The sequence below is a fragment of the Pipistrellus kuhlii genome, unplaced genomic scaffold (assembly GCF_014108245.1).
Source record: "Pipistrellus kuhlii isolate mPipKuh1 unplaced genomic scaffold, mPipKuh1.p scaffold_m20_p_4, whole genome shotgun sequence".
Lineage (NCBI taxonomy): Eukaryota > Metazoa > Chordata > Mammalia > Chiroptera > Vespertilionidae > Pipistrellus > Pipistrellus kuhlii.
The window spans coordinates 80,268,586-80,289,198 of NW_023425540.1; the positions used below are offsets into that span (position 1 = coordinate 80,268,586).

General features: G+C 49.2%; 1 protein-coding gene and 1 long non-coding RNA gene across 3 annotated transcripts in view; both read right to left on the bottom strand.

Moving 5' to 3' along the window:
* Nucleotides 1-20,613, bottom strand: part of ABCC1 (ATP binding cassette subfamily C member 1) — a 138,913-nt gene that overhangs the window by 41,122 nt on the left and 77,178 nt on the right. For both annotated transcript variants that reach the window (XM_036411290.2, XM_045571266.1), the window contains exons 11-14: nt 14,898-14,990; nt 13,068-13,271; nt 4,782-4,928; nt 1,867-1,954 (exon numbers count right to left, since the gene is read on the bottom strand). In XM_036411290.2, coding sequence (XP_036267183.1) covers nt 1,867-1,954; nt 4,782-4,928; nt 13,068-13,271; nt 14,898-14,990 — 532 coding nt within the window. The remainder of the gene's footprint in view (nt 1-1,866; nt 1,955-4,781; nt 4,929-13,067; nt 13,272-14,897; nt 14,991-20,613) is intronic.
* Nucleotides 16,335-20,524, bottom strand: LOC118703932. The gene is made up of 2 exons (XR_004983197.2): nt 20,117-20,524; nt 16,335-18,115 (listed from the first exon to the last, which is right to left on the bottom strand). It is a non-coding gene; the product is annotated as an uncharacterized LOC118703932 (long non-coding RNA).

Consider the following 20,613-nt stretch of genomic DNA (forward strand, 5'->3'; position numbering starts at 1 on the left):
CCTTCTCACTGACACTAGAGAAGCAACGACCGCCACCTCTCCTGGGCTAGCAGGCACTGTGCTGGTGTTTTACCCACCACTGAAGACTGCGAGGTGCAGGTAGTGCTCACACATTATAACCAATATACACACACATTCAGGGGCTCTGGAGCCAACACTGTGCAGGCTCAGAGCCCTACACTGCCACTTCCTGGCCGGATAGGGCTGGGCGAGTTACTGAACTCCTCTGTGCCTGGCTTTCCTCGTCTGTAAAACAGGATGAATAATGGGATGGACTCCATAGGGGGAGGGGGACTGTGATGAGGAGTAAATGAGGCAATACACGGAGAGTCCTTAGAACAGTGCTTGGCACATAGTAGGTACTCAGTATGTGGTAGGCAGACAGACATTAACAGAGCAAGGATGAGGATGGTGATGATGATGGGCCAGGTACAGAAGATCAGGGTGGGAAGGCCCAGGTGCCTAGCAACAGGCATTTGTAAGGTGGGACCTGCTCCCAGGGTGACTTTTCTCCCCTGGCTTATCTCTGGCCAGGTGTTTGGACCAGGACCCCCTGCTCCCCATCTTTCCTCCCCAGAGATAACATCTAGGCCTCAACTTGTATTTCAGCTCCAGGCCGATAAGCAACAGAACCAACCTCAGGACCAGCTGCACTGAACGACCCCCTGCCCTGGTGCCGGCCAATCAGTGGAGACCACAACCCTAAAGGACACAGCTGGGACACTGCTGAATAGTCTATTTAGATCTTCCCCGGGCACCTCCCCTAAGTCTCCACTCAAAACACCCTTAGGGTGAGGACCCGCTGCTCTTCCTCCTGGGAGCAGGCCTGTGCCTGAGCTTACCCTCTCCCTCTCTCTCTCCCCCTCCCCGTTTCCCTCCCTCTCCCTGCCCCATGCTTCCTCACTCCCAAAGAGGCCCTTTCTTTACCTCCTTAAAAGCCCATTTCATCTAAGAATTACTTGTACCTCTGGGATTTACCAAGTAAATGTTCTCTTATAGTGTGGGGCTTGGCTCTGAATTCTTTCCTGGCCAGAACCTAAGTACCGAGGTTGAACCCAGGCTTGGCCTGACCCCGCCGGTCTGACACCTGGTGCCGCTCCCACCGCCTACAACAAACCCACTCGGTGGCTGAGAGCACAGGCCGTCGTGTGGATCCCGACTCCAGTTTGGACTGGCTGTGGGATCTGGGCAAGTTCCTGGGGCCAGTTTCCTCATCTGTTAAAATGGGGGTTTCCACAGCCCCTCTCTGTGCCACACGAGCAGCAGACGGGATATCACATCGACGTCCTTGGAACAGAGCACCTGGCGGGAGTCTCACTGGTGTGAAAGTGGCTGCTGCCGTGAGTGCTATAGTAATAGAGCTGATTATTAAGTGCCTGGAGACGCAGCCATGGATCAGATCCCTGGTCAGGGGCCTTGGCTGGGAAAGGACAAATTAATAAGCTATAAAATAAACAAACTTACCAATAAAAACCCATATAACCCCCTGACACAGAAAAGTACCTTCATTCCCATTATCCAGGTGGGGAAACTGAGGCTCAGAGCAGTAAAGAAACCAAGTACACACAACCGGTCAGTCCCCAGCAGCCTAGTTCTGTCTGTGCATCTGCCCAGAATAGAACCGAAGTCTAGGTACCCCAGAAGCTGACCTTCAGGGAGAGGCCTCGCCCACGGGTGCCTCTCAGCAAGAAAGCGGAAGTGCAAGTTCACCCCCCTGGGAGTTGCGAGGCAAGGCCCTCGAGTCCACCCACTCTGCAGAGATCCTTCCCCCCCACGCGGCCTCAGAGACAAGCTGCTGGGAAAAGCCAAACGGAGGACAGCTGAGTGGAGGGCAGCACCCTGCACAGAGGGACCAAACGCACACACCGTCTTTGATGGGCTGTCGCTCGATGCTGTCTGGATCCAGCTCCTCGTGGGACAGAAAGATCCTGAGGCGTTTGAGGGAGACACTCGCCTACACAGGAAGCAACCATACACAAGGCATGGTTATTTTTAAAAGGATTTTTTTGCAAAACAGACCCCAGGCTAGCATCCAGTGGTTTGCCCTGGGTGCAGAGGGCCCACGCCCTCCCTCATTGCTGAAGGCTCTGCATTTCCCAAAACCAGCCTTCACCTCAGAGTAACAAGTAAAACAGTTCTATAATAATTTGTTCTCCTTTAAAATCCCACAACAGGTATTAGAAAGGACTTTTCGAGATGCAAAGGGACTTAACAAACATAATAATGGAAGGCAATGGTCCTGTTTAAGGGCACAAATGAGCAGCGAGGAGCTGAGTAAGTCCTGGGACTGAATGTACAGTGTAGTTGCTAAGAGACTAGATCCTTAACTGTTCCCATCACAGAAAGGGAAATGATAACTGTGACGTGATAGAGGTGTTGCCTGACACCATAGTTGCCATCATACTGCAATGTATCAATGTATTAAACTTACAGTTATATGTCAAATATATCCCAATAAAAATAAAATCAAACACACACATATACACCCACAAATAGCCCAATTCTGATTCAGACAACCCGACTGTAAAGACATGAATGAGACAATCTGTGTGAGGCAGTTAGACATGAGCAGAGCAAAGGCGATGAGCCAGATACAGAAGGTCAGCAGGGAGGAGTGCCTCGTAAAGGACAAATGTAGGGCAGGACCTCACCCCCAGGGTGACCTTTCCTCCTCTAGCATATCGCTGGTCATGCAGGTGGGGCCCCCTGACCTTTCCATATAGCTGGTCATGTGATTTGGACCCCTGACCTTTCCTCCCTAGAGATAACATCTAAGCCTCGAGTTGTATTTCAGCTCCAGGTCCCGAAAAGCAGCAAAACCAGACAAGTGACACCACTGCTGACCTCAGGACCAGCTGCTCTGACCCTGAAAGGACACACCTGGAAAGCTGGTGACTATTCTACTGAGATCTTCTCCTGGGACCTCCCTTGAAACCTCCACCCTCAAAACCCTCAAGACTGAGGACCCAGCAGTGCTCCCTCCTGGGAGCAGGCCTGTGCCTTTCTCCAGCCCCTCCCCCTCCCCCCCCGCCCCCCAGGCACTTCACCTTCACCTTCCTCACTCCCAAGCTCCAAGGGCCCTCCCTTTACCCCTATAACTTGTTTCCTAAGCCTATCTTCTCTATGAGCTACTTCTTCACCCTCTGTGATTTTCCAAATAAATGTTCTCTTATGGTTTGTCTTGGCTCTGAATTCTTTCTAAGCCAGAACTCAAGTACCGAGGTTGCTGAGCCCAGGTCCGGTCTGATGCCACGGGTCTAACACTGGCGCTGTGCTGCCAACAAACCCGGGAAGTGCTCATATGGGCGGAGTGTTCCTTTAAGAAAGGACTGCTAACTTCGTGAGGCATGAGAATGGTGTCACAGCGATGCAAGAAGAAAGGCACGCAGGAGTATTTTTGGGTGAGTGGCCACGAGGTCTTGGATTTGCTTTAAAAATTTTCAGCAAAGAAAAAAAGAAATGAAGAAAGGGAGGAAGAAGGGGGGTGGGGGTGGAGGGATATAAAAGGAGCTGATAAACAAACCAGTGTGACATAATGTTGAATCTGGGTGACGGGCTCACGAAGTTCATCATTATCTGAGTCTCTTCTTCTGTACATGTTTGAAATGTATCATAATAAAAAGGGGTCTTATCTGCTTTTCTAAAAATAAATAAATAAATAAGGTCTACAACCAAATCTTAAGGCCGATTCTTCTGTGTGGCTGAAAAGGGTTTTCAACATGAATGCGTGCCATGCGAGGCTGACGAGTGTGAAAAGCACGATCGGCGGGAAAGTGGTGGGCGTTTCAAATGGGGTAAAAGAGGAGAGGGCGCTTTCCTCTCCTTACAGGGTCACTGCGTGAATGTTAGGACTTCTAGGGGGGTGGTCTAGGTTGGGGTTTTTGAAATGGGTCAAAGCCTATTAGTGGCTGGTGAAATCAAGGGCAATGGGTCAACAGATACATTTTTAAAAAGATAGACTAGGGCCGTGGTCAGCAAACTGCGGATCTTTGGTCCCTTGAGTGTGGCTCTTCCACAAAATACCATGGCCTGGGCGAGTCTATTTTATAGAAGTGACGTTAGAAGAAGTTAAAGTTTTAAAAAATGTGGCTCTCAAAAGAAATTTCAATCGTTGTACTGTTGATATTTGGCTCTGTGGACTAATGAGTTTGCCGACCACTGGGCTAGGGGATAGGGCACGGTGGAACACAGCGGACCGGAATAGAATAAACACTTCAGAAAGCATCTCACAGAGCACAGGAAAGCCTGGCTGCAGTAATCCTAAGCATATGAGTTCCTTGTCAAGAACGAATATGTATTGCTGTCTTTGGGGCACAACCAAGAAGCAGGAAAGCCACGGGGCCAGGCTCGCCCGGACCTCCGGGCGCAGTGGGATGGGCGCAGTGGGATGGGCGCAGTGGGATGGACACAGTGGTTTGGGCGCAGTGGGATGGGCGCAGTGGGATGGAGACAGAGGGATGGGCGCACAGTGGGATGGGCGCAGTGGGATGGAGACAGAGGGATGGGCGCAGTGGTTTGGGCGCAGTGGAATGGGCGCAGTGGGATGGACACAGTGGTTTGGGCACAGTGGGATGGAGACAGAGGGATGGGCGCAGTGGGATGGGCGCAGTGGGATGGGCGCAGTGGGATGGAGACAGAGGGATGGGCGCAGTGGGATGGAGACAGAGGGATGGACGCAGTGGGATGGGCGGTGCAGAGGGAGCTGCCTGCAGGGGGACTGTTAAGCCCTTTTGTTTTGTTCCCGGAGAGCCCTCCCTGCAGCCCCCCAGCCTCCCTCATACCTGCACAATACTGCTGATGACCATGGGGAGAATGTTCAGGGGGAAACGAAGGATGTTGAACAAGGCCAAGGACACGAAGGCTTTCTGGGCATCCAGGACGTTGGTCTCTTTGACAGTCACATAGACGGCAAAAGTAGACAGGGCCACCTGCAAGCAGAATGCCATCACTGACTTGTGTTCCCGAGTCAGTCCCAGTTACCCTGCTGGCTCCCCAGCCAGGGGTTCAGGCCCTCCCCTCATGAGCTGCAGTCACCTACACTGGCCACAGGGGGCAGCAGAAAACGCCCAAGGTGACACTCAGAAAATGACTGGATAAATAAATGACCCGGAGCCCAAATTACCATCATCTTCCTTTGGGGCACACCGGACTCCTCAACAACACAGCATCACCCCACCTCTGGGCCGCTGCCTGTGCAATTTTCTTTGCCCAAACAACCTTCCCATCCAAACAGGGGCTGGTTACTCCGTCTTACCCACACTCCCATCCCAGTTTCTTTTTCTTCACAGCACCTATCACCATCGAGGGTGACAATACATGTATGTACTGTCTGGCTCCTGCACTAAAATGTTAACACCACGAAGGCAGGGGCCCCGTCTTGCCCAGATCCTTGGTGCCCAGAACAGTCCCTGGGCCACAGGAACCCTGAGTAAGTTACCTCCTCTCCCCATGCCTCCGCTGCCTCATCTGTGAAATGGGGGTGAAGGTGGAGAAGAAATGCCACTTTCAAAATTCCTCCTAGCTCATAAACCTTTATATGGTTTTATATTCCCAGGACAGGACGACTTTTTTATTATTATTATTATTTTAAAGGAAGGAAGGAAGGAAGGAAGGAAGGAAGGAAGGAAGGAAGGAAGGAAGGAAGGAAGGAAGGAAGGAAGGAAGAAAAAACAAACAAACAGCCACTTTCTTCCCCATAAAGTCAGGCTTGCCTTCAGCCTTGTGGTTTTACTACCTTGCTTTACGTTCTTGGGATTTTACTACTCCGGTGACCAGAATTTGGGTTCAGTTGTTAGAGATGGAGAAATGAGGGACCCCTGAATAACCCAGGGCCAGGCTGCTTGCTCAGAGAGCAGGGAAGAGATAATGGGGTGAATGTCTGCACCCCTCCCCATCTCCCTCACTGCTGGGGAGGCTAACAGAGGCACCCCAAGAGATCACCTGGTACATGCCAGCAGGGCGGTCTGGTCTGGAAAACCTTGGACCCGGCAGACGAACAGAAGATCCCAGTCCCCTGCCAGCCCCAGGCTCCTACAATCACTGGCGGGGAGGAGAGGGGAGTAACAGACTGCTGGGAGTCAGGGGTTTCCAGTTTAAACCTCTGGTATAGCTGTGGTTCAGAGTATTTTCAGGGTCTCCTTTGCTGCCTCATTTCTTTGTTACCCTTTAGAAGGCTGTAAAGCCTAAAAATTAAAACCGTAAGTTTGGCCACACACCAGGCGGGTGTGCCGCCTCGTTTCTCCGAGTGAGCCTCTATTTTCCCATCTACAAAGTGGGGATCCCGACACCCCTCTGCAGGAAGCCCGGGGCTCGCAGAACACTGAGCACAGGACCCGGGGCACAGAAAAACGCAATCTATGGCAGCTGTTTTTATTTCTTGTTACAAAACTCAGCCCCAGCTCCTTGGATTATTCTTCCAGAGAATCTATAAACCGGCTCCAAGAGCAAGGCGCTGGGAAGCATAGCTGGTGGTGCCCTGGCTCTGACATTAACGAGCTGGATGGCCCCGAGGCCCGGCACACATTTTCCAGCCCCACGGCCAGGAGCGGGGCGAGGTGCTCCTGCTCTGGCTCCCCTCTTCCGGGCAGTGACCTCTTACATAACCAAAGGCACGCTCCATCCAAACACCACACGGAGGACCAGCACTGGCCCGGCTACCATCCGAATGAACCTGAACACCTGGTGCCAAGTGAGAGCAGACAGACGCAAAAGGCCACATAGCAACAGGATCCCATTTGTAGGAAATGAATATCCAGAATGGGCAAATCCACAGAGACGGAGAGTAGGTGGGCAGGTGCCCAGGGCTGGGAGGTGGGGGGTGGGGAAGGGAGTGCGGAGTGACTGCCAATGAGGGTTTCTGTGGGGGGTGATGAAAATACTCTGGGATTACACAGTGGTGACAGTTGCACAACCTTGTGAGTAATACAAAACACCACTGAATTTTACACTTAAAAGTGGTGAATCATATCTCTATAAAAATACCAAATGATTTTTAAAAGCCCAATTCTTCAAACCTGTCCTTTTTGCTTACGATAGCAGCTAAAGTTTGACTCGGGCCCCTGGGCCCACCTGATTTGTCAACATCCCATCTGTAGCTTGTCTGGCTCCTGCTCCTGTCATTCTTCCCCTCGCCCCTCAGTTCCAGCCCACTGGCCTCCACAGTTATCTTTCCTCTGGGGCTGGCCCGGTCCAGCCTCAGGGCCTCTCCACTCACTCTTTCTTCTCCTTGGAGGGGCCCCTCACCTCCAATAAGTAGAGACTCAAGTGTCCACTTCTCAGTAAGGCCTTCCATCATCCTATTTAAAACGGCAAGCCTTCCCCATGGCTCTAGCCCGAATCTCTTTTCCCTGTAGCACTTACGGCGGAATAGCACACTATATGATGTGCTTGTTATGCCTACCGCCTCTCCCAATTAGGATGAATTAGGGCGGGGAATTGTGTCTGTGGTATTCACTGCTCTATCATCAGTGCCTAGGACAGCACCTAAATCAAGGTAGGTACTCAGGTAATGTCTGTGGGTGGGAGGATGGATGGACGAATAGACAGGTGGGTGGGTGGATTTCCTGAAGGCAGGAAAGTGTGCACTCAGATGTGTCTCTTCAGCAGTGGAGAAAACCAGGCATCAAGGATCTGACCACCAGAACACACCAGCTCCCTCAGCCCCAGGGGGTGGGGTGAGCCGGCGGCACAGGCTGTGAGTCCAGAGGGAACAACATCCTGCCGCCCCTTGTCAGACCCACAGCTTTGGCTTCTCCAGGAAGTAGCAGTCATTCATTCATTTGCTACTAACTGGGCACCTACTATGTGCTAGACACTGTGTGCTCAGAGGTGAGGCAAGCATGGAGATCCTGACATTACCGGCGCCCTGGATAGAAACAGAAGAGATCACCAGAAACCGATCTAGAGCATGGTGCACTGGCCAGGAATTGATCCTGGGAGGCGGGTGAGAATCCTACCATGGCTCCCACTGGGTTCTTGGGAAACTGCGAGTTAGAAATCATGCGAGTTCCCCAGAAAGCAGTACTCAGGCAACAGGTTTATCATACGTAGCTGGTGCACTGAAGGAAACAACTAAAGGAGAATGAGAAATATTGCTCCCCAAGCAAAAGCCAGGGAACGATTTGAAATGAGTTGAGGTGGGAAAGATAACATCTAAGTATGACATCTAAATATGTAGAGGCTGGGACTCTTCGGCACTTGTGTGTGTAACTACATGCTTCTTCATGCATTGAATGTCTCATGGGCATATTAAATCTCCACCCAGGGGTGTGTGTTTTAGCTAATTAAATGAGGGAAGGTCAGGAAAAGGATAATCTGTTGCTAGCATGCACTAGTGAGTGAAAGGAACCACATTTAAGCACATCGAAGTAAATCTTGCAGAAAGCCATGTTCTTCAGCCTAGCTGCCAATTAGCTGTTAGGAGAAAAGAAAGCATTGGGGCAATTACTGGGGCCCTGGCTTCCTGCCAGCTGGGCGGGGAAGTAGCCTGCCTGTCTCAGTGAGACTCGGTCCAGTAGGAAATAGGTCTAACCTGGTTCTCTCATCAGGGTGTGTGTGAAGGTGACGGGTGGTAGGTGGTGGGGAGCTGGGGTTTGCTACCACCTTGTCATGGGTGCGGGTAGAGAATGGGAGAAATCCTTCACCAACAACGAAGAACACTGTTCCACTCTAAGTGCTCACAGCGCCGCCACCGAGAACTGGGGCAAATGACTGAACCACCTACGCCAGCCCAACCCCTACACAACCTGGCATCTGTCCTTACTGCCTGCCCAGCACCCACTCCCCAGGTGCTGGTAACATCTCAATTTCCCTTTGGGGAACTGAACCTCACCCAGCCTCAGTCGATAAGCTTCCGCCACAGAGGAATCGCCCACGTCCCACCCCAAGCTCATGACCCAGGTCTAGTTAATCCAACCATACCATCTCCCTGGCTGTGGTGATTCACGATAAGCACATAGGCAACTGCAATCAATGAGACTCAATCCCACAGCTTTGCAGGAACTAACAGGGAAAGGGGGCTGTCTCCCCACAGGAGTTACTGAGATAACAGAATGAACTGTAACTGTGTGGAAAGCACATCTGACAAAACACACACACACACACAGACACACACACACACACACACACACACACAAAAAAAAACAGAAAGGATGAAGCAGAGCTAAGCAACAGAGATCTTGGGAGCACCTAGATCTAACCATGCCTGAAACCCCAGTCGTGCTTAAAACGAGCATTTTCCTAGACTTCTCAGTCTTGTGACTCAAAAATCCCTTTTTTTTTTTACTCTAGTCAATCTAAGTTAAGTTTCTGTGCCTTACAAATAGGCTAACATGCTAATCAACTGAACAGCAGAACAACCGATCACTATTTGCAAGACAAATAGTTTACTCCATTATCTCATTCATTCATTCCTCCACATACACTCGCTGAGTGTGCACCATTTGCCAAGACCCCTATGTTCTAGGAGACAAGCAAAAAAACACAAGGTCCACGAATGACACCCCGAATGGTAACTACCTAATGAAAGGAGATATACAAGGTAAGTAAGAGGCAAGAAGCTCACAAATCTTCCAAGATGGAAAATGCTAACTAGTGCCGGCTGCCTGGGGGTGCTATTTCAGGAAAGTGCATTAAGTGGACATGATAAATGCCAGGCTCTGGAACCTAGAAAAACAGTCCCATCAATCCCACCATATGGCATCCCCATTCCTGTCTGACCTCCCGCGGCCTCTGTCTTCCATCACACCTCCCAGCGGGTAAACACCTCATCATCCTTGAAGCTCAGGAATTCACCAGGGAAATGAACAGGCAAACACCTTCCAGGCGAGCTGAGGGCCACATATTTTATCCTAATGTAGTCAGAGGCTCCGGTGCCTCCGCCAGGGCCAAGGTCCCAACTGACACCCAGCTCAACAAATCCCCATCTCAGGAGGCCCGTCACCCACCCCAAAACTGAGTGGCAAATTCAAGATCAAGAAAAGGCAGTCTGCACCTAAGCATGGCTTCCTAATAGAGACCAGGGCAAGAGACAGTGAGTGAAAGGCAAGCTGGTTCAGGTGACAAGCTGGAAACTCGGTTTGGTCAGAGGATTTAATGTGCAGAGCAAAGGGTGATGGGAAGGAAAAAAAAATTCCCCATCCTAAGTGTAACACAACCCATGGATTAAACCCTATTGTTGCCGAAACCGGTTTGGCTCAGTGGTAGAGCGTTGGTCTGCGGACTAAAAGGTCCCAGGTTCGATTCCGGTCAGGGGCATGTACCTTGGTTGCGGGCACATCCCCGGTAGGGGGTGTGCAAGAGGCAGCTGGTCGATGTTTCTCTCTCATCAACGTTTCTAGCTCTCTATCTCTCTCCCTTCCTCTCTGTAAAAAAATCAATAAAATATATTTAAAAAATAAATAAATAAATAAATAAAAACTCTATTGTTGCTCCCTCAGGCTGCAGATCATTTCCTATTTAAAAAATAAAGTGGGGGAGAGAGGGAGAGAAGGGGCAATTCAAAACTCCTTCACCCAGCTGGAGTGGCTCAGTGGTTGAGTGTCAACCTAGGAATCAGGAGGTCACGTTTTCGATCTCAGTCAGGACACATGCCCAGGTCGTGGGCTCAGTTCCCCATGTGTGGCATGAAGGAGGCAGCCAGATCAATGATTCTCTCTCATCACTGATGTTTCTATCTCTCTATCCTTCTCCCTTCCTCTCTGAAATCAATAAAATATATTTAAACAACAAAAACAAAACTCCTTGGATTTCTATATGATTTGCTATCACTTGTGTAAAAGTAAAGCAGCTAAAAGAGCCATATAAGTTTAATGACATTTGTTACGCATAGTCACTGTTATGCTGACATATAAGGTCTCTCTAGAAATACACACAAGAAACTGGGAGGAAAAGAGCTGTGCTTTTCACTGCAGACCACGTTCTCAACGGGGGGCTGTTTGGCAATGTCTGGAGATGCTTGTGATTGTCACACTGGAGGGAGAGGCACCACTTAGCATCTTGAGTGTAGAGCTCAGGAATGTTGCTAACCACCCTACAATGCACAGAACGGCCTCAACAACAAAGAGACAAGGAATTATCGGGGTCCCAAATGCCAATAGCGCTGAGGTTGCAAAGCTCTATCGTAGATCCTTCGAAATAGCTTTAACTATTTTTACCATAGCAACACATTACTGCTTTTTAAAATAAAATGTATCACATATACAAAATAGAATCCTATATAATAAAAGGCTAATATGCAAATCGACTGATCAGCAGAACAACCAGTCACTATGAAATGCACTGACCACCAGGGGGCAGATGCTCAATGCAGACGCTGCCCCCTGGTGGTCAGTGTGCTCCCACAGGGAGAGCACCGCTCAGCCAAAAGCCGGGGCTCACAGTGGCAAGCACAGAGCAGTGACAGGAGCCTCTCCGGCCTCCACAGCAGTGCTAAGAACCCCTGGGGGGATGTCCGACTGCCGGCTTACGCATCCCCCAAGGAGTCCCGACCTGCGAGAGGGTGCAGGCCAGCCTGAGGGACCCCCATTGCCACCCCCCAGTGCACGAATGTCATGCACCAGGCCTCTAGTACAGTTATAAACATGTAGAGACTATTTAGCAACTTAAAGAAAAATAATTAAATGAACACCCTCTACAACTACCATCCAGTCTTACACTGTTTTTATTTTTAAAAATCAAAGGTGGTCGTTGAATCCCTGGGGGAAATCAGGGAGACTGCAGGGTGAAAGAATAAGACGGTAGAACCTTCTAGCCCGGAACGCCACTGTGTCCGAGCTGGAAGGCATCTTGGAAACAGAGTCCCAGAACAGCTAGGAGATGGCAAGTCACTCCCTGTGCCAACTCCTGCCAGCTGACAGTGGTCACCGGGGGTGTTGCTGGAACCTAACTAGGTGGGTGGGAACACCATGACTGACTGTGGATGTCTGGAATGGGCAAGGGAGGAGGGGGACAGCAGGGCCCCATATGTGACATCCATGTGGCCGAACCCCTTCGTGTTTAAGATGTGAAAACCAGGGGAGGAGGTCACACCCTGAGCTGGCAGTAGAACCTGCAGATGTCCTGACTTGGAAGAACATTCCATTCCTCTAAGCCGGGTCAGCATCCTACGGCCCGTGGTCCACACCTGTCTACGTCAGGCCCCTGGCTTAGAATAAATAGACGTCAACATACACTGAAAAGACAAGAGTTTCCTTAAACATTCCACCTGCAACTCGGCTGTGATGAAACAGATGTCAGTCTAATAGGAAATGGGATGATTTGTGAAAACGTGTGCTTTTAGGTCATAGAATTCTCATTAAGAATATACAGGGTTAGGCAAAAGCAGGTTTACAGTAGTGAGTACACAAAGCAGAGTTTATTCCTGTATTATTTCTTAGTTATTTTATTGTTTATTTCTACTACAACTGAAAAGACAAAACCCCTGCCTTCCTGGAATTGACATTCCAGTCGAGAGAGACACAGTAAGTGAAAGAGTAAGTTAGTTTTCTAGTGTGTTTGCACTGCCACTTGTAGTGTGGTGCACAGCTCACTGCCAACACAAGTCTTACCGGGCAGCAGTAGGTAAGGACCCGGTACTGTCATGTAGCTCACCTATGGCACTGAGCACCCGGTTTACCTCAGCTGACATCTTTATTCTTGGCAAGACCCTCTCGAATGCTGGTGGACATTCTGGTGCAAACTCCTTACTTCATGGGGAACCCGTAACATGCAGTTGCTGAACTGGCTACTTTTGAGGACCCTGGGCTGGAAGCCGCTAAGTGTTACAAATAAAATAAAGAGTGTGTGTGGCATTCTTTATTTTTTTAAATATATTTTTATTGATTTCAGAGAGGAAGGGAGAGATAGAAACATCAATGATGAGAGAGATTGCTCGGCTGCCTCCTGCACGCCCCCTACTGGGACCAAGCCTGCAACCCAAGCATGTGCCCTTGGCCAGAATCAAACCGGGGACCCTTCAGTCCGCGGGCATGAAGTGATGGAGTGATAAAAGGCCCTGTTGAAATTTAAAAATACTTAGATAATAAAGCAACATAAAATGATGTGGCCAAGATGAAGCTGGCTTCACTCACCAGGAAAGGTGTGCAGACCCAGGTGAAGGTGCCCATGGCGGCCAGGTAGGCAGACTTTTTCAGCACCTTCAGCTCCTCCTGCCGGATGGCCAGCACCTTGTCTTTGAACGCCAGCTCCCAGGCGTAAAGCTTCAGCACTTTGATCCCGTTGAGAATTTCATTCATCAGCTTAATCCGGCTGTCCTTGCTCTTCATGTGGGCCACCTTCAGAGAGAAGCCCATCAGCCCACATCTGGGGCTGGCCGCTCACTGCTGGCCACGGCGGCCGCGGCATCACACCATCCATCACTCACACACCGCCCCCCGCCCTCCCCTTTCAAATGGCCTTCCTGAGGGTGCGAAAACACAGCCAACTCTGGGACTGCCATGAACCCTACTCCTGACCCTGGGGCGCTCCAAGGGACTCTTCTATCTCTGGGGAAGAAAATCAACCCTGCTTTGGGGAATAGAAACAGGGGAAAAAGGGAACATGGTCCTACACCGCAGACTCAAATACAAGAGAGATGATGTTGGGTTCTTCCCTCTGTTGTGTTATTTTCTTTATGAATTCTCAGCCACGATACTGGTGAAATACTGCAATGTTTCTCACACAGCTGGCACTGGTTCTGACCCCTGGGAGTCCATACCACACAGCAGTTAAAATTGCTAAGAGCAATCTTGCACCTTCCACCTGCCAGGCACTATTCTGGGCCTTTTACATGCCTCCAGGCATTTAATGCTCACAAGAACCCCGTCAGGAGTGCCAGGGTCGTGCCTGGGCCCCCGAGGAGGACACTGAGCACCAGGAGGGGAGAGCCAGGACTAAAGCTGTTTCAGAGGTGGCTCTCAGGGAAGCCCACGTGTCGTAGGCGTGAAAGGCGGCAGGGCCACAGCCCCTTCCTCGTCTCGCCTCGCCTCTCCTCTCCTGCCCATCCTGTCCCCACCTGCTGAGGCCTCATCCCCACAATCCTGGGAGTCATCTCTCCTCGGGCACCATCCGGGGGCCTGGCCCTCTCGTTTGGAACTCCACAGGCACACCCTAAACAGCCGTTAGCAGGGGCAGGAAAGTAAACGCTGACCCGGCTCTGTTATGGACCACCAGGCACCAGTTCAAGAGGATGAAGTCAGACTCACACCACAGAAAAACCCCCCAGGCACGGTGTCAAATGGTGACATCAGGCCAAAATACATGTGGTCACAAGAGCACAAAAACATACTCATACACACCAAACCTAACTATCTGATTGGATCTCTCTCTACATGCACAGAGAGTTCCGGAAGGACTTGCTTCACCGTATTCACGGTGGGTGAAGGGGGAGGGGAGGGGACACCCCCTTTTAGTCTATGCATCTTTTGTATTATTTGAACATTTTTTTATAATGAGTAAGCAGTCACTCTGCTACTTGGGTATTTAAGAACTTAAAAATACGAAGTACCTCAGAAACAGAAGAGCTGACCACTGTATCTAGCACAAAGGGGAGTAATTTTTACTTAATTCTTTAAAATGCACACACGCACACATGAATCAGTTCTTAGAGGCTCCCAGACATGCTTTCAGTCACCGGCCCGCTGGTCCAATGATTTCGGGAGCTCAGAACCTCGGCTGCCCATTGTGACCACCCAGGAAGCTTTAAAGACGTTTGACGCCCGGCCCCACCCATATCAGGTGAATCAGAATCCCTGGACGGGGGCCCGGACACCAGCATTTGTTAAAACTCCTCCTCCAGGGATCCCAACAGGCAGGCAAGGCTGAGAATCCCACATCCGGAGCAGAAGAAACTCAGCCGGAACCCACGTAGAAAGGCCCCAGGCCGGGGCCCAGGCTGGAGTGTGGGGAGACGGACACCCTACCTGGTAGGTCTTGGTCTTCATGGCCATCACGGCGTTCAGGGGCACCATGAGGATCATCACAGCCACGCCGGCCAGCACGGAGGGGCCCAGGTTCTGAGGAAGGAAAGAGGACGAAGGTTCACACAGGCTTCCCGGGCTGAGCCACCACTCTGACTCTGCCAGGAAGTTCGAGGCGCTTCCACTGCTTTTACCCAACTTTCAGATTTAATCCTGAGCACCTCAGCCCCTTTAAGAAGATGCAGGTCGCCCCAGCCAGTTTGGCTCAGTGGAGAGAGTGTCAGCCTGCAGACTGAAGGGTCCTGGGTGCAATTCCAGTCAGGGGCACATGCCCAGGTTGCAGGCTTGATCCCCAATAGGAGGCCTGTAGGAGGCAGGCAATTCATCAATGATGTTTCTCTCTCTCTCCCTCTCCCTTTTTAATGTATAAAAGAACATGCAGGGCCGAGACTGGTTTGGCTCAGTGGATAGAGCGTCAGCCTGTGGACTGAAAGGTCCCAGGTTTGATTCTGGTCAAGGGCATGTACCTTGGTTGCGGGCACATCCCCAGTAGGGGGTGTGCAAGAGGCAGCTGATGTATGATTCTCTCTCATCGATGTTTCTAATTCTCTCTTCCTCTCTGTAAAAAAAAATATTAAAAAAAAAACAACCATGTAGGGCCATGATCCTTTATCAGAACCCTTTTGACCAGAGGTAATAAGGCGTTGAGAAAAAAACAGCTACCACAGCCAGCCCGAGGAGTATTCTTATTTGAATGTCCACCTACAAATCTGGCCCTTGACTGGCATCTGGGAGCTCGGATTTGGGGAAAGCTTCCATCATTCTCAGAACTGATACAAGTGGCCCCCTGTGCCTAAACGGTTTATACAAACAATGTGGTGTGTGATGAACACCCCTTTTCCTGCTGGAATCTGGGGGTTTGGTAAGTGCCAGGCAGAGGCTTACTATGTGACCAGCCCCCTATAAAAATCCTGGGCTCCAGGTCTCTACTGAGCTTCCCTGGCTGGCCACGTTCCCCCAATGCCACACCTGGTGGCTGGGAGTCAAGGGCATCCTGTGTGTCACCCCTGAGAGGATTCTTGGAAACCTGTGTCTGGTTTCCCCCCAAACTTCAACCCCTTCCCTCAGCCTGTGGCAATGAATTTTAGCCCCGAGTCCTCCTAGTAAGTCCTCGGCCTGGCATGCTCCCGGGGACCCCCCTTCTATGTATCCACCCCACCAGGGCCTGGCCCAGCACTCCATGAGCAAAGGCACCGGTTCTTCAGCAGCCAAACAGGAATGTTCACAGCGAGAAACATAACCCGGGTCACCAAGAGTTCGCGTCAGGTCAGGTCAGGTCAGGTCAGGTCAGGCTTTGTCACCAAAGGAATTAAGGGAAACTTTGGGATTTCAGAGCTGTCTGGCTGGGATCTGTAGATAAGAGGCTGTAGATTTTTTTTCTCTCTCGTTCCATTGCAAACAAGGAAACGACTGTCTCAGAGAGGTCAAGAAGAGCCAGCCATATAGATCGGTATCTGTCAGCTTCCACAAATGCAGGCGACAGCTTGAGAAGCTAGCCCAGGGTGCATTTACTCAGCTGGAGCATACAGAGGGGACTCCGGGGTCATGTGACTCCCCCACTTTCGGCATTCAGAAAAACAGGAGCGTTAGTCCCTTCCAAGCAGTCACCTGCAAGGGCTCTGGGCCTAGTTCCAAAAAAAATACTACTGCTGATCCAAGTGAAGGTTAATCTACCTTTGAGAACAAAGGTGATTTCTACCAACAATCAAAAGCATTCAGAATCCTGACAGTAACTAAAAGAGACAGAGAACATCTGTGTACCACGCAGTGTTCCATAAGCATGACCTGCATTAATTCATTACCTGGTCCCAATATCCCGATGATGAGAGGTACCGTTATCATCACAATCTACAGAAGAGGACACTGAGGCTTAGAGACGCTAAGTGACTAAGTCACAGAGCTAGTACTGGGAGAAGCAGGATTTGAACCCAGGCAGTTTGATTCCAGAGCTTGCCCTGTTTTTGATGGTCAAATAGAGAAATCCTATTTTTGGTCTTAAGCTAGTGATCCCCAGCCACATAGGACTTTCCCCTCTCAGAGTACAGGCAATGCCTAGAGACATTTAGTTTGTCCTTACTGGGGACTGAGAGGAGAGCTGTGTTATTGCTGTCAGTGGGTAGAAGCCAGGGATGCTGCTAAAACATCCTACAACAAAGAATGCAACCCCCACAATAGAGAATTGTCTGGCAATAACACCTTCAGCATCCCTCATTGAAAACAAAGTAATTTTCTTTTCATAGTTGATAAACCAACCCAAAAATCAAGTGTAAAAGTTTTTTAAAGTATTTTATCCACAGCAGCACCTTCTGGGGAAGTGGATACCCCAACACTCTCTGGGAAAGCGGATGTTGGAAAAGACATTAATTTTGACATCTAAATAGTGGTATTTATCTCCCAAGTTTCATTAACAGAAACAATTTATAATCATCTGCTGTCCGCTGTATAAATACACAAAAAGTGGAAAACACAGCTAGATCAACAGGTAATTTTGTGCACCTCTTATGCTCCTGTTGGAACTATACCCAAAGGATATGAAAACAAGACCCTGTGAGTCCATGAGTAGCAAAATGCCCCTGAGAGCGGAAGCGGTGGTACACTGAGTGTGCAAAAACTATTCTACTATAAGGTAAAATCAGATGAGTTTCTATACTTAAGCTATTGGGGTTCAATAAAGAAGTCCATCTAACTGAGAAGGAAAAAAACATCAGTGGCATTTGTCACAGCCTTGAAGGATGGCGGGATTACATCCTTAGGGAGGAAAAATGGAAGGGCATTCCTCCTGGAAGGAGAGACACACGCAAAGGCTCAGAAGGGAGAAAGAATAAGTCGTGTGTCAGAATATGAGCATCTTTGCTCCTTATCTTTTGATTTTGGGAACTGTTCCTTGTCTTGTAGAAGGGCTGTCAATCATACCTACGCCCCTTTCACAGTGAGAGAGAGAGAGCTTGTGATCCAGATAGCCAATCAGAGAACTTCACCTCCTGCCTCACAGTGATTGGTTCAGGGATACGAATAGTACTGTGCCAGGCCAATCAGATGCTCCCTGGAACTCTAGCTAAGGCAAAGAGGAATGCTTTTTCTCTGACACCACTATCTGTAAAAATGACACAAGCCCACAGTATAAAAGCCATTTAGGGAAACTCCATTGAAAATACAGTCAACTCAGGATCCAAGATGGCTGCGCCCAGGTGAACACCTAGCCGCAGCCGCACACAACAATTTCAATAAAATACAACTAAAATATAAAACGGACATTGCCCAGAACTACAGGAAGGTTGACTGACTGGAAATTCTACAGCGAGAAGCAAGGAGAAAACCAAAAGGAGGCACGGAGGAACTGTAAAAGCCCAAGGTACGGAGACAAGCGGCGCACGCGGAGAGGAAGGAGCTGGAGAGGAGGGAGGCCGAGTGCCTGGCTGGCGTTCCCTAGCGGGAAGGAGATAAAACTCCGACTGTGCTGGACCCCCGACTGCTCTGAACCCCAGTTCTAGGCCAGACCCCGGGGACTCAGGCTCAGCCATAGGGAGCCGGGCTGTAAGGCGGAACCCCAGGGAGAGGCGAAAGGAGGTCCCGGAGGTGCGCACACTGCACACAGAGAAGGGACAGTCGGCTGTGCCGCGGGATTGCCCTGACGGGAAGGAGACTGGGGCTCCAGACTGCTCTGAACACCACCTCCAACTCCACTTCAAATGGAACTGAACCCCAATACCGGGCTCATTGTGGGAGAGCATAGACTGTTTGGCAGCAGGCGAAAATCGAGGGCACCTTTCTCTCAGAGGCACCGGCAGCGAGCACTGAAGGACCCGCATAGGGCGGGGCTGACGGAAGCCAAAGCTGCAGGCTCCACCCTGAAACCCCATCCCATCTGTAACTGCGAAATGCGACAACAAAATAGATCACAAATGCGACAACAAAATAGATCACAAACAAAAGAAATGGAGGACAAAAAGCATCTGGATATAGAGTTCAAATCTACGCTTATAAGGTTTTTCAAGAATTTCCTAGAAAAGATGGATAAGGCCTATGAGGATATGAAAAGAGATCAACTAGAATTAATAAGGAGTCAACAAGAAATGATAAGGGATCAACAAGAAATAAAGAATACATTGTCTGAAATAAAAAATATTTTACAGAGTCCTAAAAACAGAAGGGAAGATCGCAAGAATCAAGTCAAAGATTTGGAACATAAAGAGCCAGAAGACACTCCTCCACAGAAGCTAGAAGTCAAGAGAATCCAGAAAATTGAAGATAATGTAAGAAACCTCTGGGACAACTTTAAGCGAACCAACATCAGAATTATGGGGGTCCCAGAAGATGAGAGAGAGCAAGATATCGAAAACATACTGAAAAAAATAGTGACAGAAAACTTCCCCCACCTGGTGAAAGAATTAGATTTACAAGTCCAGGAAGCACACAGAACTCCAAACAAAAGGAATCCAAAGAGGACCACACCGAGACACATCATTATTAAAATTCCAAGAGCAAAAGACAAAGAGAGAATATTAAAAGAAGCAAGAGCAAAGAAGTTAGTAACCTATAAAGGAGCACCTATACAATTGTCAGCTGACTTCTCAACAGAAACCATGCAGGCCAGAAGGGAATGGCAAGAAATATTCAAGGTGATGAATAGCAAGAACCTACAGCCAAAAATAATCTACCCAGCAAAGCTATCACTCAGAATCGAAGGCCAGATAAAGAGCTTCACTAATAAAAAAAAGCTAAAGGAGTTCATCACCGCCAAACCAGAATTATATGAATTGCTGAAGGGGGTTCTTTCAGAAGAGAAAGTAAACAAAGATAAAAATTATGAACAACAAATACGTAACTATCAACAAGTGAATCTAAAAACCAAGGAAATTAAAAAAATCTGATGAACAATATTAACTGTTGAATATAATAGAATCAGAGGTATGGAAGGGGAGTGAACTGATGATTCTTGGGTAAAAGGGGAGAGGGGGCCGTGGGAAGAGACTGAACATAAACTGTGCACCTATGGATGAGGACAATGGGGAGAGGGGAAAAGGGTGGGGTGGGAACCTGGTGGAGGAGAGCAATGGTGGGGGGGGGGGAGGAACATTTGTAATAATATGAACAATAAAAACTTATAAAAAAAATAAATAAAATTGGGGGAAAAAATTAAAAAAAAAAAAGAAAGAAAATACAGTCAACTCAGAGGGAAAGAGGGCCAAAAAATGACTGGAGAGTAAAACTGAATCCTTACAGTATTCCTTGAATTCCTAGATCCATCCATGCCTGAAGTCCCTGGACTTTTCAGTTACATGCATGCACCCACAAAATTCCTTGATTTGGCTATGCTATTTAAAATGGATTTATTTTCTTTTTAAGAAAGTATGCTCAGATGTTACAATTATGCCTGCTGCGATCCTATCCACCTCAAACACAAAATTGCATCAAGAGAGCTCCAAGAAATGTGATGGCAAAATGTATTGCTGGCCACACAGGGGTCTCCCTAATCACGTTATTACTCAGCAGACATTGGTAGTGCACTCTAGTGCAAATTCTGTGGATGTAGTGCCTTCTTTCTTTTCCCTGCCACTTTCCTTATCTACTTTTTTCCCCCATCTGTCTATACCCCTTCCCTTTGGCAATTGTCAGCTTGGTCGTATGGGTCTGTTTCTATTTTGTTTTGTTTATTCAT